Source organism: Typha latifolia, chromosome 1 (genome assembly GCF_019914945.1).
Source record: "Typha latifolia isolate L0001 chromosome 1, TyphaL0001v2, whole genome shotgun sequence".
Taxonomy (NCBI): Eukaryota; Viridiplantae; Streptophyta; class Magnoliopsida; order Poales; family Typhaceae; genus Typha; species Typha latifolia.
The window spans coordinates 21415867-21435078 of NC_133086.1; the positions used below are offsets into that span (position 1 = coordinate 21415867).

Below are 19212 nucleotides of genomic sequence, written 5' to 3' on the forward strand. Positions count from 1 at the left end.
GCTAGGATTGGCTGTTTTTCTATTAAAGTTTAATTTTTTTTTTTTTTTTTTAAGATAAAATATATTTAACCTTATTTTCGAGGATTACCGGCTGTTCATATCTTGGTTCTTTCGTAATTGTTCGACACATCGATAGCGAAGTGGTAAATCTAACAAGAAGCCGCGCCGGTCCCGCCGGCCCCGTCCCTGGGTCTTATCCGAGGGCAGCATGGTAATTGCGCGAGTCGTCTTCCCGACGCACCACGTGTCCACGTGTATAGCGCTATTGACCGGCAATGACATGCAGCGTGGTATAATTAAAGAGAACGAGGAAAGTAATTACGAAAGGGAGAAAAAGATTAACAAATTATTATTATATGTGAACTCCAGTCAAAGAAAGAGATAAACAAAGCCTGACGTTTTTATTTTAATTTTTATGACTACAATAATTACCGTTTATTTATTACTTCAGTAAAGCTTTTAATTATTGTTGAAGCGAAACTAGCCAGATATGAGACGTGCTATCTACTTCATCGTGTTAAGAATATATAATAATTGATATTTATGAATTATTGGAATTATATTATATTATTGAAGAGTACAAGAAATGCCGCTTGATGTCGGGTTCTCTCTCAAAGTCCGGCAACGAGAACTCTTTTTAGTCCAGTCTCTGGCGTAGACTCCAAGCACGCTCTCTCTCTCTCTCTCTCTCTCTCTCTCTCTCTCTCTCTCTCTCTCACAGAAAAATCCGGACGGACTCGAAGCTTCTCTTCCTCGCCTCTCTCGCTCTACCTCTGAGAAAGAACCACACGCTCTCCGAAGAACAAATTAGGTATGTCTCTCTCTCTCTCGGATCTCCAATGGCGTTGGCTAGAGTTGGATTTCCCTTCGGAATAATCGCTCCTCGTGTCGTAGTGATCTTTCTCTCTCCACCCGCAAATACGGCAGTGGAAGTAGCAGCTTAGTTTTCGGTGCGGGCTCGAGTGGATTTGGGTCACATTACCATGCCCTGTGCCGTTGTAGAGAGAGATTCGAGGCATTGTGTCTGATTTAACTGATGGACTTGATGATAGACTTGGTAGTCCGAGATTTCTTTTTTGGTGTTTCGTTTCATTCTGATGGTAAATTTTTGAGCGGTTCGTTCGTTTGAGAAATTCCCGAGATTTTGAAATTTTCTTAGTAATTGGAAATGTCTTTTGCATCGCCTTGCTTCTGACCAACAAGGCTTCAAATTTCCTTAGTTTTTTTTTTTTCTTTCTTTTCCTTTTCCTAGTTGGGCTCTGAACTGTTTGAAGGATTGCGGAGGTGTAGGGCGGGGGTTTGGGAGATGTTCCATCTTTTGGGAACTCAGCTGTCTGAATCTTTGTTCTAGGTTAGTTCCATACTATACGGCTGTATCTTGATCCATAAAGGAAAATGAGGTTACTTGGATCACAGGTATAGGAAGGGAGTTGTGTTTGACTCGTGGTTGTTTGGGTCATTAATTGGACAGTATTCTACTCTTCTAATGGTCTAGGGCTTTGAGAGGTAAAAAGAAGGAAAGAAAAAGGAAAAAAAAGAGACGTAAAAAAAGGTAAAGAGAGCATCTGCTATTCACACAGGCTGGGCCTGGAGTGAAATGTTTCTCTGGGGAAGTAGTGGGTCCATTTTCTTCAGTTTGGAAGAAAGAGAGACTTGCATTATTTCAACTTCTTTCATCCACTAAGACTGCATGAAATGTCTGTTGAAGAAATGGCGCATGATATAAAGGCAAGGTGGACAGCGATCCGTCTGACTAAAGTTGTTTAAGATGTAGCTGATTACTCTAATGCTATTATGGAACATTTTTATAGCCTAGATCTCCTAGATAGATGAAAGGAAGATAAGTGTGACTCGTGAGAGATGTGAGAACTAGAGGACCAGGATCTCAATGGAACTTGTAGCTTGCGTGTTACTGATCTCATGATGAAATATCCTGAAGTGACTAAAGATTTGCTTTTGGCTTGAGTATTTTTATTGCTTGTCCTGTTTATTCATCTTACGAACCCTTTTATTTTTTTTGCAATGTTCAACAGTTATGAAAGATCGTCTGCCTAAATGCTGACTTTTATGAGTGGTTATAAATTAAAATGGAATATAGCATAAACTAGCTAGTCTAGATTATTCATGGTTTCTGGCAGGATTGTCAGTTACTTAATTGCTTAAACCTTTTGCTCTTTTCTTTCTTTTATGGAAAAGAAACGGATTCTTAGTACAATTTTACCAAATCTTTTGTTGATATCTTGGTACTGCTTAATCTGTTTGACAGATGCTATGAGTGAAGTGTTCATAAAAGCTTGCTATTGTATTTACTGATGCAAAGTGAAGTAATATCAATTCTTATATATGTGTACTTCCAATTGCTTCCTAAGGTGACTCTGGCATTATAGCTGGATGGAGGTTTGAACTGTGGCTGTGGAATTCAAATTGCAGAAAAGGCTGCTTGCTACTTGGAGTAGCTAACCACCTTTTTGACGACTGTGTGCTGTATCAGTAGCGAGAGCAAACCAGTGATCCGTATGTCTTCAATTTTCCTAGTTTAACAGCTCATTTCTTCTGGATGATTAAATGCTGTGAGTGTCACATGGCTTATTTCGACACTCTTTAAGATTAAACGAACTGCTTTCATTGATGTAAACTGCACTTTGGAACCGCTGGCCTTGGGTGACAATACAATATCATATTTTAGATCAATGCACTAGTGTTCCATTCAAAGTCTGTGAAGTACAAGACTACAAGGTGTAGTTCTGAAAGTTACAGCGCGTGTGATGAAGAAATGGTCTGGCACTGTTGCTTTAATGTTTTTATTTGTCTTGTTGATTTTGAGGTATATGTTAATGGATAACAGATTAGCAGAAAGTTCACTGCAAAACATCCTCTATCGCAACATTTCTGATCCTCTTCGGTGGTTGACTGTTCCAAACCCACCTGTAGTTTATAATCCAGAGAATGTGTCCCAAGTAGTTTCAATTGACTCGTTAGTGTCCAATTTTATAGCTCCTAGAAATCTTTCTACTGAAGAATTGCAGCTGCTACATACTTGGAACCATATGAAGCAGTTTAGTAATCATTCTGGGAGTTTACCTCATTCAGTCGAAGCTGTCAAGGAAGCTAGAATTGCATGGGGAAGCCTTATGGACTCGGTTCAAGATGTCTCTGGAAATGGAAGTTCTCACCAGAAAGTGAAAGAGAAGCAGTGTCCATATTCTATTCGAAGAATGAATGCATCAAAATTTGGTCATGATGGTTTTTCATTAAAGATACCTTGTGGACTGGTTCAAGGTTCTTCATTAACTGTTATTGGCACTCCGGAAGGTCTTTTGGGTAATTTCCGGATCGATTTAACTGGAGCAGTACTTCCAGGTGAACCAGATCCTCCAGTTATATTACATTACAATGTGCGGCTTCATGGTGATAAACTTACGGAAGATCCAGTCATAGTCCAAAATACATGGACTGTAACTAGTGATTGGGGTTCAGAGGAGCGTTGCCCTTCTCAAGATTCTGTTAGTACAAGGAAAGGTATTTTGTATAATCATTTCTTGTTTATTTGCTTATGACACTGATTAGAACATAAAATGACATCATATGATGTTTGTTAATTATAGATGTTTGATATTTTTACGATCAATAGTCAATCTCTATTTTACTTCCTTTGGTTCTATCTGCCATAATGTTATAGTTTGTTTATGGAGATTTCACTGTATTACGATGAGCTTAAGTTAAAGTTATGCTTGTTCTTCAATGCAAAATATTTACAGCCTTGTCTTCCTCTATCTTTTAAAAATTATACAAGTATATGTTATCACTGTTGATGACTTGTACTACTCTCTTTTCCTAAGCTAATTTTGTTTGTTTAAATAAAACATGATGCTTAGTAATATAAGTATAATTTGATCCCTGCCGCTCATCTCATTGTGAAGTGTTAATTAGTAGCTATTCTTGTTTCCAGAGTCATGGTTGTCCTATCAATATGTCATCACATACAGGCACTTGATTTTGATACACAGACCTATTATGTGGACTCTGTTATTGCTTTCTAAGGGGCAAGCTGAGTGGTTCACCAGTGTTTGATTACACAGTATTTTGCCTTTCTGCTTGTGTTCTCATAGAGCTTAATTTTTGTCTATACCTCTTCATATGCAATCTTTCCATGTATTCTTCCTTTTGCAGTGGATGACTTAGAGCAATGCAGTGCAATGGTGGGTAAAGATGAAAAGCAAATTTTCACATCACATAAAAATTCTAATGTGTCAAGGTCTTCTACAAAGCGGGGTGCTGAACCTAGAAGGTATTTTCCTTTCAAACAAGGATATCTTGCTATTGCCATTCTTCGAGTTGGAGTAGAGGGTATCCAAATGACCGTAGATGGGAAGCACGTTACATCCTTTGCATACCGAGAGGTAATTTCAGCCAAAGTATCCAGCCATTTCCTTAATTGTTTTTATCAAATTATATATTGACTGACAATATAGTTTATTGCCAGAGCTTGGAGCCATGGTTTGTTAGTGAAGCCCGAATTTCAGGAGATATTAAATTAATATCTGTCATTGCAAGTGGCTTGCCGACATCAGAAGACTTGGAGCATATCATTGATCTAGAAATTTTAAAGGCACCGCCTATTTCTCTTCATAAATCTGTGGATCTTTTCATTGGCATCTTTTCTACGGCAAACAATTTTAAACATAGAATGGCAGTTCGAAGAACATGGATGCAATACGATGCTGTGCATTCTGGAACAGTTGTAGTGCGTTTTTTTGTTGGCCTGGTAAAAAATCTACATGCTTCAAATCTTTTTATATACTCCCTTCAGGAATGCTATGTTATGATGTCTGAATCACTTCTCTTCCATCGTTAATGCTTCGTATTATGTGGGAGAAACTTTTTCTTTCATTAAGAATAGAAAGTGTTGACCATATACAATATTCATTTTCTTCATTACTACTTGATGTTACATGTAATGGAACCTGTTGTTTGAACATGATACATACACTTCATAGATGTTCTTTCCGACAATTAGTTTTTTGGTTCTTAATATCTCTTTATTTAAGGCAACTATATTTTTCGATATTTGTTATTTTTGATAGCTTACAGAGCTTCTTACTTTACCTTGAATGACCTTTGTGTTTTACAAAGCATAAAAACCAAATGGTGAATGAGGAACTCTGGAATGAGGCACGCACGTATGGAGACATTCAACTTATGCCATTTGTTGATTATTATAGTCTAATTACGTGGAAGACGATTGCGATTTGCTTCTATGGCGTAAGTAAACTTGAAGTTATGTTGTACTATACTTCCATTGACGATTATATTTTGGTTTCTTACATTTTTTGTTCTATCAGACAAATGTTGTATCTGCCAAGTATGTAATGAAGACGGATGATGATGCTTTTGTTCGCATAGACGAGATTCTTTCATCTTTAAATCGAATAAATGTTAGTCGTGGGCTACTATATGGTCTTATCAATTCTGATTCTCAACCTCACCGGAATCCTGACAGCAAATGGTATATAACTCCTGAGGTACGTCTTATAGTTGACATAATATTTGTTAAAAATGTCTGATCATACAATCGCCATATATTATAATGGCAGTGAAATGATAGTAGGTTTACCCTAGATTGGGGCGAGGGAGAAGAAGGGGCTAATTCCTAAATCTAATATTCTCCTCAATCTCAAGATGGATCATAAATTGAGAGTTTGCTAACTAAATGCTCAAAGCGTGGAAGGAGAAGAGACTTCGTGAAGAAATTGACAATCTGCTCCCTAGTGCTGACACGATGGAGTAAAATGATGTTAGCTTGGTACTCCTGACGAGTGTAGTGCATATCGACTTCAATGTGCTTCGTCCTCTTATAAAAAATAGAATTTTCAACGAGGTTTTTAGCACTATCATTATTGACATGAAAAAGGGTTGAGAGGGGTAAGGAAACACTCATATCACTAAGGAGACGTCGAAGCCAAATAATCTCCTTGGCTACCGCATACATAGCACAATACTCGACTCCGGAACCAGAGAAAGACACCACATTTTGGTTCTTGCTCCGCCAAAAAATAAAGGAATCTCGTAGGAAAATGAAGAAGTTAGTGGTAGACTTTTGATCAGACTTGTCACCAGTATCCTTGCATTGGAATAAGCTCACAGAACCAAGATTAATGTTGATGGCATGAAAAGAGAGCGAGTGATAGTGCAACGAAGGTATCGAAAAATACATATAAAAAATAGCATAATTGGCAGATCGAGGAGCCTATATGAACTGAGTGACAAGATCAACTGCAAACGAGATATCAGGCAGGGTAATGGTGAGGTCGACGAGTGCCCTAATCAACTGACAATATCTAGTCGAATTTGGAAGAAGCTGACCATCATTGGGCTGAAGCTTCACATGAAGCTCAATCGTATAGTAGCGGAGCAAGTATCACGGATGGTGACATGACTGATGGGATGATTGAGCAATTTTGATATCGACAAAAAATATTAAAAATGACCGAGGTTCATGTCAAACTGATGCTGAAAATGCTGCTGAAGAAAGTGAACACCGGCAAAGTCATCTCCGGTGATAATCATATCATCGACATACAGAAAGAGGATAACCCGACTCTGAGCAGAAGATTGCAGAAACATAAATAGCTCAGAAGGGTTCTCCTGAAATCCGTAGACTGTGAGAACACTATGAAATTGATCAATTCAAGCACGAGGGATTTGCCGAGCCCATATATAGCTCATTGCAGTTGACATATATGACTTAGAGGAAGAGGGAAACCAGGTGGAGAGCATCCATATATACCTTCTTGTTAAGAAGGCCATGAAGAAATGCATTCTTCACATCAATTTGATGTAAAGGCAACTGGCGACTGGAAGCAATATCAAGAAGAGTGGACAAAAACCATTTGGGCAGCTGGGAGCAAATGACTCTTCGTAGTCTATTCCGTATTCTTAAGTAAAGCCCCGAGCAACCCGGGCGAGCTTGGTACCCGCAATGGATTCATCAGGTCGATACTTGACCTTAATGATTAATTTACAGCTGACAGACATGATATCTGGTGGGCGAGGGACAACATTTCAAGTATGCATTTGTTGAAGGGCATGAAACTTATCTGCTAAGACTTGTTGCTACTATGGAATTTGGACAACCTCACGGTAGGACCTAGGCTGAGAAGTGAAGTGGAAAGCTGCAAAGAAAGTGTGAAATTAGGGGGAGTATATTGCGGAAGTCATCGAAAGTCATAACCAGTTAGGAGGGTGATGCTCACGCTCTGGATAGTGACGAGTAGGTGCGGGAGCCGTCACAGTAGAGATGGGATGATCAAAGGGATACGAAGGTTCTCAGTATCGGGATTGGGATTGGTATCTGCCGTCCAAAAAAAATGATACATATCGATTGTATCAACCGCTCATATCGATTCAGACTATTTTTTAATTACGTAAAATTCTAAATATTATTTAAAATGTAGAAAATTTTCTAAAATTTAGAAAAAAATGAAAGGAAAATAAGAAAAGGAGTGTCAAATGATGAGAGAGCGGTTCAGAGGGGCGGAAGGAACTGGTAGTAAAGGAATGTCAATAGGTAGAGGAATTTGAGGCATGCGGTATATGATGGGGCTAAACCAAACACCTTGGATGGGCTAGTAGGGAGATCTAGAAAAGATAAATCTGAGGGAGCTAAGGCATTGGCAGTAAAGAAAGGTATATCTTTCAAAAAAGTGACATGGCGCGATATCCTAAGACGATAAGCAAAAGTGTCAAAGCAATGACAACCTTTATACTTAGGATTATATCCTAGGAATACGTAGTTAGTAGTTGCCTTAGGGGACAACTTGTTATGTTCTTTCGGAGAAAGAAGAACAAAACATATGCACCCAAAAATACGAAGATAACCATACGAAAGGAAAGTACCATAGAGATGATTGTGCATAATCAAACCATCAAGAACAAATGATAGAGTTCCATTGATGAGATAGAGAGCAGTAAGAAAGATCTCAGCCTAGTAAGAGCGAGGAATGAAAGTCTCAAAGGAAAGAATGCTTTCATTCAGCAACTCTATTTGAGCAAGGATATAAGGACATGATCGCTAAGGTAGAGTACCGGAAGAAGCATGTATTGAACGGACTCAGAGGAAAAATACTCATGAGCACCACCATATCGAAAGATTTTAATAAAACAAACTATAGAAGAGAAATCACGATAAATTTGACATACTTTAGAGCACTGACGTAGAAAGTAAATTTAAGTGAGACGAGAGAAATCATCAATTAAACATACAGTAGAAAAAAAAATCAAAACCCGAAGAGGGAGAAGCAAGGTCCCAAATATCAGAGTGCAAAAGGTGAAAAGATGAATCAGAGATATTCACACTAAGAGAAAAGGGAAGGGCTTAGTGTTTTGCCAACATGTAGCCAATACACAATAAGACAAAAAAAAATAACTACTGCCTAAGGGCACCCAGACCGGGACTAAGTCATGAGACATTGACTCAATCCATGACCTAGATGACGATGCCATAGGTCTGTAGGAGAGAGATGAGTGACTGGACAAGCACTAAGGCGAATTGATGGAAGATAAAGCTGATCTAGGTAATAAAGCCCATGAATAAATTGTTGAATCTGTTGGAGTTGCGCACTGTTGAAGGTGGGATTACTGGAGTGATCAAATGGATTGATGCTTGGTGCAAGCATTCGGGAAGCCAAGTGACGACTCTTATCCTTGTTTGATTCCCCTTTGCCAAAACGGGGAACAAGCTCAAGATGAAGAAGATAGTAGTAAGCGACAAGATGATCAGGACAACTACAATAAGCGCACATAGGACGCGACGAGTGGTGATCTCGTCCAAGCACACAGATGACCAAAATATCAAGCATGCTATAGGAGAAGGAGCAACACTAAGCACACTCTATGGCAATAAAAGGCAGCGTAGAGGTGACCTGCTGAAAGGGCAAGAGATGGTGTCTAGGCTCCTCAGCCTGTAGCTCAGCTATGGCATTGTCTAGGCTCGGGAGCGTGAAGCAATGCAATAGATGACGAGTCATCCCCAAATTTTGAACAAAGACATTTAGGAAATCCATTAGATTATCCTCATTAGGGTGGTGCTGAGCAGACATCAAGTCAAAGGGGTAGAAACTAGAAAGTATGCTCCATTGATGTAAGCTCATGACATATGTTAGTCATGCGGGCGTAAAAGTCCTGGATAGAAAGCTGACATTGTTTGACCCCCTGAGCACCATGACAGAGCTTAAAGCAATGTATCAGACTCAATTGAACGAATTGACGTCTGAGATGGGCCCAGATGGCATTGGCAGAAGACAAGGTTCGGAGTTTAGGTTGAAACGATTGATTAACCTGCAAGATGAGGTAGGTGCAAACCTCTACGCCACGCAGGGTCCACTCATCATACTCTAGAGATGGAACTTTCAACTGAACATCTTTGGATGTGTCAGACTCAGTAGAGGGCACAGTGGTGGTATGGATGATAGTGCGAAGAGGAGCACACCTCGTCTCGGGAGAACTGTCTCAATGGAAGAGGCTCGTGTGATCCAATTTCCCTCAGTGATAAGTAAAAAATTGACTAATGATAAACTCTCACGATCGATCGGAACATAAGACGTCATTGGACTGCCATTTAAGCCCACTCAAGCCTTTCGTCAAACCTAGTGAGAGGAACTTTTGAACAGTGCAGCAGAAAAGGAGAGCTACGAATACAGTGAAACTTTCGTGGGACACTTAGTGGGCAACAGCTGAAAAACAATGCTACAGTTGCAGAATTGAAGAACTGCAAAAAAGGGGGCTATAGAGTCGAGAAACTTTCGACGAACATTGGGTGGGCATTGGTCAAAAACCGTCTTGCTGCTATCGGAATTGAAGAGATGAGACTATGGTGGCTGGACGATCAAAAACTACAGCCTGTAAAGGACTGTTGCGTTGCTGCTGCTGAACAAAGACGAGGGTGGAGACTGGTAGCTGTGCTGCTGTTGCTGAGGAAGACGAAGATAACAAGATGACAAAGCTCAAGGAGGCCGAAAAGCACACAGCTATTGTAGCTGCTGCATCTGCAGCGACGATGGAGGTTGTTGCTGTGGCTGCTGTAGCAACAGGTGAGCTTGAGGAGTGAGGGGGCAGTTCTCGAGCTCGAAGAAGGTGAAAGAAAAAAAAAGCAATCGAAGAAGGAGATGGAGAGAGAGATTATTGGAGAATGAAAAATCCAACTTAAAATATCCCTAGAGATCGGGAAGCTCTGATACTATGAAACAATAGTAGGTTTACCTTAAATTTGGTTGAGGGAGAAGAGAAGAGTTCAGTGAAAAATATTGTGTATTTGATTAATAATGAAAGAGGCGGCTAACCTCTATTTATAAAAAGTCACCATAAAATAAGATAAATAAATAAATAAATATAAATCTAATAACTAGGCAGCACATTAATTTGTCGTGTTGAAACCTCTTTCTGTTAGTTCTGAAGTACAATATTATTTGTTTTGATTTTCATATTGTTACATGGCTGATGGTTCTTCAAAGAAGCATCTTGTTTACCCAAAAAAATGTAGAATCATCTTGTTGTTTGTGCTAAATACAATTACTTCAGTAACCCAGGGTCAATTTATGAGGTGATATCACTTGTTTGTCACTCGCTACATGTGGCAATTGGTAGAACAATTAAATTGGTCAAATGCTACTATCACTACAATGTAGGATTTGCTTGATTTTTACCTGCCTTTTCAGCAGTCAGGTTCTTCTGGTCAGAATGGTCGGATCATGTAGGCTAATCAGTTTCCTTGTATTTTGTAATTGGATTTGTCATAGTAAATAGGGCTAGAGCATAACTTCTATTCTGCTTTGTAGTTTAAATATGTGGACTTTTCAGTCTTTAGATATTACATCTCACAGGTCCTTTTTTTTGTGAAGGAATGGCCTGAGGAAAATTATCCTCCTTGGGCACATGGTCCTGGATATGTGGTGTCAAGGGACATTGCAAAGGCAGTCTACAAGAAGCATAAACAAGGGCGTCTAAAGGTACCATTAAGTATGCTGGTCTATTTGGGGTCTTGTGACGAACTGTTTTCAGTTGCCTTCTCTGTGAATGTAGAATTGTTGTCATCAAATAACAAAACCTATTCCTGTTGTTCAGTCCCTGTAAGTTCTTTCGAGCTGAGACAATATGTTACCATGCAGATGTTCAAACTAGAGGATGTTGCAATGGGAATATGGATTGATGAACTGAAGAAGAGTGGTTTGGATGTTAAATATGTAAAAGAGGGGAGGATCTATAATGAAGGGTGTGAAGCGGACTATGTGGTCGCCCACTACCAGGATCCAAGGGAGATGCTATGCCTGTGGGAGAAGCTCCAGGAGACACACCGAGCAACATGTTGTGGCGATTGATAACAAATGCTGAAGAAATTTGATGGCAGAACAGTCAGAAGTTTTTTGTAGAGAGCTTTTAACCAAGTTGCTGAGAAGAGCCAGCTGATGTAACGTTGATAGCTACATGCTGGTTCCAAGATGATATCGGAGAAGTTTCTGCATAATGAAGACCGAGTTTTTGGGAACCGAGGTGTTACGTCGAGGGCAGCAGCCAAACTCTTTATCGTTTGGCTGGCTAACTGCGGATTATAACTTATATAAGGAAATATATTTCTTAGTTAACTCAGATCTTACTGAGTGTATAATTTTCCGTTCCTTTTCTTTTGCTGGCAAAAGTTTAGATTGAGTTATACTTGAAATGACCTTAGGAAGAGATACCTCATCTCAGATTTGTAGGACTAATACAGAAGAGCGATCTCCCTTCTGTATCATATCAAGGGAAGCACATACGTAGATAGCAGCTTATTGTTTGAAAGATATCAAGAGGGTGTATGATTGTAAAGTTATATGATTCACAGTAAATGTAGCAGCTATTGCATGTTTGGGGAAAGTATATATATATATATATATTTCTGTCCATTTGTCTTTGCTCAATCTTGTCTTCTTTTTTTCTCTTCCAAGTCGCTGCAACAATTGTATTGGTTCTGTCCTTCAGCATTAGAAAGAAAAAATAAGCTCAATTTCCATTCCCACTTGAAGGAAAAGATTAATGCCAAATGTTCACCTTTATCGCCATCAACTAGTGATCGTATGATAAAAGACTCCGTTCTTTATCTAGTATCAGGAATAAGGTATTCCGAAATAGATGAATAATTTGTTCTCAGTATTCTGACAACGAATAACGAGTTGTTGACTAAAATAAATTTATTTTTTAATTTGTTTATTAAAATAGATTGCTTCTAAATTTAAATATCAAAATAAGTTAAAATATAGTTCTAAGTAAAACGTTTAATCATTTAGCATTTTATTTAAAACGTTAATAAGATTAGTATTTTGTCAAGTAAAACGTTAACATTTATCAACGTTATTAAAACATTTTATATCACTTATTTTAGAAAGATTTTTACTTAAAAAATACTTAACAGTTAAGCATTTTAAGTTAGAACTACAGTGAAATAATTTTTTTTAGTATTTAAATTTAAATGTTATCTATTTGATAAATAAATTTTAATATAAAACTAGCTCGGTCAAAAACTCGTGAATAACTCAAACTATACGGCGAATACGATGAAGTTATAACGGAATAATCTCCCGGGCCTCAATCTTATCCTTGCCCTTAACCTTGTTCCCATTCCCACGTGCGAGTAGTACTCACCCATAAAATTCCCAGGCACACGTCCTCTTCGGAGTTCATCTTCCGGTCTCTCTCCTCTTAGGATTAGGGTTTCTTTCGCTTGTGATTGGAAATTAGGGACTCTTTTTTCTCCGTAGTTTTATTGGATAAGTGTAGATATCTGCTATCGGAGTTATTCTTTTTTTAATTGACGAGTTTGGCCTATTTGATTTTGCATGTCTCCAATTTTCTTTTTCTTTTTTTGAAGTGGATGGAATTTTGGCATGAGTCAATCCATCTATGGATAGGAAGCATTATTAAAGTTATTAGATAATTGACGTTGACTTGTGTTGGTCAGGTATGGACGGTGAGATCATACGTAGATTGGATGCTGTATTATTGTCTGTCGCTGTGTAATTGTGTAAGATTTTGTTTCCTTTACCTGGATTGGAAAATGCCTTGAATCCATGCAGTGTAATCTTCTTATTCATGCTTAGGTTGTTGATTTGTACTTGTGATGCGTCAAAGGATTAGTAGAAGTTAGAATAATTCTGTAAACGTATCATGTATGTCTCTCTCTCTCTCTCTCTCTCTCAGTGTTCAGAGATAACTTGCTGGAGGATAAAGTTTGCCATTTTATCTGGACAATCATGTGTATAAACTGCTGCATTCTTATCTATACTGGCAAAATGACGACTTTATTGATGCCTAATAGAGCACATTCAAGGATAGAGTATTATGTTTTGTGGGATAATTATGTCTTACACAAAGCCAGATGTATGATTGCGAATGAAGATATCCTAAAGCTGTGGTAAACAACGACAAATGAAGCAACTAATCTAGAAGTCTATGCTCAGAATTATCCATGCAACACTTGCTCTCTCTGTGGCATGTCCTGCACAATGACGAGATGGATTCTGCAATTGCGGAGTTGCAGTCCTTTGTTTAGTCTGAAATCTTTCATAGAAAGAGTTACTGTTTCATTACTTCTTCCTTTCTTCCATTTTAAGTCATTTTAATCGAGTAAATTGTGTGATGGTTTTAGTTGCTTTAATTTGAATAAAATACTTACATTCATACTTCTTCAGAAAGCTAAATCATGAAATCATAAAAAATGATTGCGTGATACTGCTAGGATTTTATAAACGGATATACAGTTCAAGTGAGTAAGCATAAGTGGAAATTATGATGGTTGATAATAGGTAGATTTGGCACTACCTAACGGCTGTGAAAGGGGATGTGCATGAACACATGGCACCACGTCAGATGGACTAAATTATGAGTCTTGTGAGAGTTGCTTGGGGGATGTGATATCTAATATGACATCATTCCATACATAACTTGACACTCTATGCTTACATAATACATACAATGGACAACTTGCATATTTCTTTGATCAAAATTTGTGGAAACTTGTTGAGAAGAATAACTGCAACATATTATTCTAGAGCTTAGGTCTGAATATTTATATTCCTGGGAATATAGGGGTCACTTGCCTATATATATATATAAATTTATTTATTTCTACCTAAATTTCAGCTGGGATAGGAATTCTCTGATCCATGGTGTTCATTTATTTCTAGCATCCATATCAGGCCAAGAAATACTTTTCTCTTATAGCTAAAATATTTATCTATTCATTTGTTGACCAATAATCTTCTAATATCCTATCAGCACTCTAAAGTTCATGTTGTGTGACATCATTTAAATAGACATACATATTTAGTTGGTAGTTACTGCTATTTACTTTAGAGTTTAGTCTGATATGCATGGTTAGGCGTCTTGACAAGGCCCCTCCCATGTGTAGTTGAAATCCTAATATAGATTTTTAAGATAACATGGTCCTTTTCATTCTTAATTGCTTAATTGAATTCCGGATGACCAAATCTTGGTAGTTTTCAGTGGATAAATGATATTATTTTTTACTAATGAGACTTGCTTTGGATAAGCAGCTTTGGTGATACATATATCTGAACAAACTCAAGGTTCCTGATCTGCCTCTGAAGCTTCTATCAGAAAAGCAAAGTAGTTTGAGGTTCTAATATGCCTTTTGTTTCATCATGCTGGTTGATAGTTGAAGTTATCCTCCTACGACATAAACTTCATAAGTGGTATTACTTAAGCTTCTTCATCCACCCCTTTCTCCTTGTCTGCTGTCAGCTATATGTGGTAGTGCTATCAATACGAAGATGGGTGTCAGACATAGTCTCTTTTACTTTCCAATTTATTTGTTATGTGATTTTCATCGTTTCTAAGACGATGATAAAATTGAAAATCTTTCTGTTTCCTGTTGTTGAGTTGGAAAATACCTCATTTGTCATACCAAATGCTCACGAAGATGTACTAGAGCATAGAGGTTCTGAGATCCCTGTACCAGAGAGCACGATTCAAAGCATGGATGGATATCGATATAACAGAGTTCTTCCAATCACAAATACGGCGCTACTAGTCTTGGAAGAGAAAAAGCAACAGCTTGAAGATGTTTGCAAGGAAGAACCCATTGCTTATGAGGAAGAAGACCAAGAAATTTATGGGTCATCGCCACTCTGCATCATAGAATCAAATCATGCCATGCCAGTACTAGAAGGTATGCAAGATGACTTTCAGATAAATACTTATCATTTGTTAAAAAAAATTTATATTTGTTGAAGAGCACCAATATATAGTTGTCTTTCTTCTTTTCGTGAGGAAGTTTAACCAAATCTGGGCGTCTACCAATTTTAGATGAACAAGATGGGCTTATGGATGAAGTGGAATCAGCTATTCTCATGGAAAATCAAGAAAAGCATGAGTTCTCTTCATTAGCATGCATTCCCGCACTACCCATACTGGAAGTGAAAGGAGCCTTTAGAAAAGGAGAAGTTGACCTGTTCTACGAGAACTATACAAGAAGGATGTTTTGGTTTGACCAATTAAACACTGATAGAAGATGTGCAGTAAGTATGTTATTTTTTCTATTGAGACTCAAATAGCAATATAGCCATGGGAATGGTGCATTTGGAAAAGTCACACTTAAAAATGCATCTTTCTGTATTTTACCTGAATGGCAGATACCTTTTAGATATTTTCATATCATTTTTTAGATTGTAATATAACCCTCTCTTGTTATTAATAATTTGAGAAGGTATTATATAATCACTGTAATTGTACTGCAGGTGCTATTCTGGACAGGAGTTTCACAAACACAGGTTTTCTAGATAGCATAGATCCTGTGGACCTTTCTCTTCCTGGAGCTGCTTATAAGAAGATTGGCAAAAGCATAGAAAATGATTTTGAACTAGTCTACGTTGGTCAAGCATGCTTAGGATGGGATGCACTTTATCACCAGTACAGGAAAGTTAAAGAATTTGCATGCTCAGAAAGGGATCAGAACTATAGACTTCATGGTAATGTGGTAAGCAAATTCCAGCAATTTCATGTATTGCTGCAGAGATTCACTGAATCTGAGGAATATGAAGGGAAAAGGTTCTGGAATTATGCTCAAAGAAGATTCTCTCTTACAAGTCTTCTCCAAGTTCCTGAGATTTCAGGTATTTAAAGTTTCGGTTTCACTTGCTGTATGATGTTTCGGTTTCACTTCCATGTATGCTTGCGGAAGAAGATTCCTCTTCCTTCAAGTGGAGATTAATTCAATGATGACCTATAATCATTATCTGAATTCTGTTGTTTGAAGGGTTAAGTGGGATTACATATTGAATGGAACTCATAAACTCATCATCCTGAACTACGAAATTACGTACTTATACTGCTATCTATTGACAATAAGATGTTATGCTTTTTTTTTTTCTCTCAACTTATTTTGAGTCCAAAAGAGGGATAAAAGTTAATTTTATGATCCGTACTGTTGTTCTGATAGGTTATGTGGAAGATACAAGAGAGTATTTGCAGGAAGAGACCGTCCAGCCAAAATATGTATTGGAAGAGATTGAGAAAGCAATAAGAGTCTTTTGGGATTTCCTTAAAAGTGAGAATAGCAAGTCCCTGCAGATTTTGAATAGGCTTATATGGACTGATCCACAAGTAGAAGACCCAAGAGACCTGGAATTCTTCAGAAACATCTCAAAGCAAGTCCGCAAGGTCAGTAGTAGTGAAATATCTTTATCCTGCTTTGTAATTAGGCTCACTTCCTTTTCTCAACAACTTTATTGCATCAGGGGTAAGTTTGCTTCAAATCAAAACGTGGAGTTCAAAGTAATATAAGACGAATTAATAAAATACTGTTGAATCTTTACGGGGAAGCTGAAATTTATGCTTTTAAATTAGTTTTACTGATTAGCAAATTTAACCAAACTGAACAACTTGTTTTAATTTATTGTTGATGAGCACTACTCTACAAGTAAAATGACAAAGAACAGTGTCTTTGGCCTTTGAAGAAGGATATGGAATTGAAGGATTTGATGAGAAAGCGACGCAAGCAAGTGAGATCTCGCAAGCCAGAAGAGCTCCAAGTTGACATCATATTTGGTTTGATCGACGTGAAGCTCGTCTCTAGGGTTCTAAAGATGTCTGTGATCACAACCCAGCAGCTCAATTGGTGCCAGGAGAAGCTTAAAGGCATGGAGTTCAAGCAAGGAAAATTCACACGAGCTGGGAGCCGCTGCCTATTCCCAGACTAGCGTTTCTTTTCTTTTCAGAAGAACTAGGAAGCCCCGTACTCCTTGCTTTATTTGATGCACTGGGAGGAACTTAGTGATGGGCCAATGGGACATGTATCTTGTACTTCTTTCTCTCGTATAATATAAAGCTCATATTTTTCCCGGAAGAAAGAAACCAACGATGAATGCTGGCCGTGAGCTATCTTCTTCACTAAGAAGTCACCAAAATCTGGAGATTATTTCGATGTAGTAAAATAGAAGCTAAAGAGCACGTAAATGATAGAAATGCCGCATGTATCGTGACGCAAGGCATGATGCATATACTCTGCTCTGCATGCATTGTAACACTTTGAAACTTTTGATCCAAATCCAATAAGAGCAGAGGACTGCTTGATCACGTCGTTTGCTTCTCTTTGCAGTCTCCCATTTCTGATTAAAAAATTGCTTTGAGATTATACATCTCTAGCTAGTTGTTAAGTTGATGGAAAGGGTTGCCACTGTCTTTGTCTTGTATTTAGATTTCTCTCCCTTGACAAGGCAACTTTATTTTATTTTTTTTATTATTTTGGATTTTTTTTAAATAAAAAAAATTAACACTATATTTTATTAATTTTTTGTTTGACAAGCTGCTTTTGAGCAATTTATAATTTTTGTAATATATTATTATTACCTTGAATAACTATTGTTAACTTTAGACCAGAATATTTTTTATAATAGACTTTAGACTAGAATATTTTTTATATTAAAAAAGAAAGTTAATATTTCTAACAAAATATTTTTTTTCTATCCAATAATTACAATTAGCACAGAGGTTAAAATAAAATCTCAAAAGATATTAACCTCTGTTCCAACTTCTCCAGTCTTGATTGCTACCGTTGCTGCGTAGCATCAGAGAAGATCCAGTTCACATTTTAGACTTCTTTTTAGTATTCGAGTGGTTGGAGATTAAATCTTATTATTATTATTATTATTATTATCATGATTAAGTTTAGGCTTATCCTCTCGCAGGCGTCACTCGACCCAAGGAATTGCTAAGAATTGAAGCATTGACTTGACCTGGAAGACAATGTCTTTTGCTACAATCCATCACGTTGTTTTCGTGACTGACTCGAATCCTAAACGTCATGCATCGCAATTATAATCATTATTAATGAAGTAGTCTCTTATCATTTTGAATCAAATAAGATAGATTTAAATCTAATTTGAATCCAATCTCTTATTAAATACTACTTTCTTTTCAAATGGAGAGCGTATGTAACTACTTATTTATTTATCTAGCTTTGGCCCAATAAGACATCTTATCATTTAGATAGGCCTACTTCATCTTCTCTCTAAGTCCTCTAGAATTTAGTATTTAGTGAAACACTATTAAGCTATTCTCATTTTTCTCTCTGAAAAATTAATCCTCTATCCTTTAATTTAGAGTACTCGGTCACATGTGGCATGTCTGGCTAATGTTTAGACACAAAATTAACGAACGATTAGATCCGGACATCCAAATTATTGGAAGAAATAAACAAATTAACGAGTGAACAGAGTTGGGAGACACCAAAGAAACTATTCTAACATAATTGGACGGATAGAAATTAGACAAAATAATTGAGCTTGGAAGAGGACGGAAAATGACGGCAAATTAAAAGTGTGATGCATTATATTCTCAACATTTGTGTGATAAAAAAAAAAACAGTAAATATCTCTCACTAAACATTAGAATGACATACAGAAATGGTAATTTAATAGACTCTCGGTTAAACTAATGAGATAGAACACACGTACAATATAAGCTCTTTTAATTATCCAAGCTTGTAGCAATAAAAAGAATTAGAAAATACAATGATTAAATTATTCTTAAGCCATCTTCTATATATATATATATATATATCATGATTAGACATGTAAATATTTAATTAAGTACACAATAAAGAAATATTGACCCAAGTATTCTATTGCTAAAAGTAATAATTTATTAAACTGATGCTTGGCGACGGGT

The 19212-nt window shown here is 37.3% G+C and overlaps 2 protein-coding genes across 5 annotated transcripts; both read left to right on the forward strand.

Moving 5' to 3' along the window:
* The first annotated feature begins 595 nt into the window (after positions 1-595).
* On the forward strand, positions 596-11948 carry LOC140786918 (beta-1,3-galactosyltransferase GALT1). Of its 2 annotated transcripts, XM_073135638.1 has the most exons (8): positions 596-811; positions 2370-3519; positions 4171-4400; positions 4484-4765; positions 5134-5262; positions 5343-5522; positions 10896-11003; positions 11163-11948. In XM_073135638.1, the coding sequence occupies exons 2-8, from the start codon at positions 2766-2768 to the stop codon at positions 11370-11372; spliced, it is 1893 nt and encodes a 630-aa protein (XP_072991739.1). In that variant the 5' UTR covers positions 596-811; positions 2370-2765; the 3' UTR covers positions 11373-11948. The 2 variants fall into 2 exon arrangements, with proteins under 2 accessions (XP_072991739.1, XP_072991745.1); XM_073135644.1 differs by lacking the exons at positions 5134-5262; positions 5343-5522.
* A 723-nt stretch (positions 11949-12671) lies between these two features.
* On the forward strand, positions 12672-17397 carry LOC140780641 (uncharacterized). Of its 3 annotated transcripts, none has more exons than XM_073126323.1 (7): positions 12672-12714; positions 12986-13048; positions 14580-15214; positions 15352-15567; positions 15783-16157; positions 16484-16704; positions 16983-17397. In XM_073126323.1, exons 3-7 carry the CDS (start codon positions 14671-14673, stop codon positions 17241-17243), a joined length of 1617 nt encoding a protein of 538 aa, XP_072982424.1. In that variant the 5' UTR covers positions 12672-12714; positions 12986-13048; positions 14580-14670; the 3' UTR covers positions 17244-17397. The 3 variants fall into 3 exon arrangements, with proteins under 3 accessions (XP_072982424.1, XP_072982426.1, XP_072982425.1); XM_073126325.1 differs by having other exon boundaries at positions 12676-12714; positions 17001-17397; XM_073126324.1 differs by lacking the exon at positions 12672-12714 and having other exon boundaries at positions 12915-13048; positions 17004-17397.
* Positions 17398-19212: the final 1815 nt, after the last annotated feature.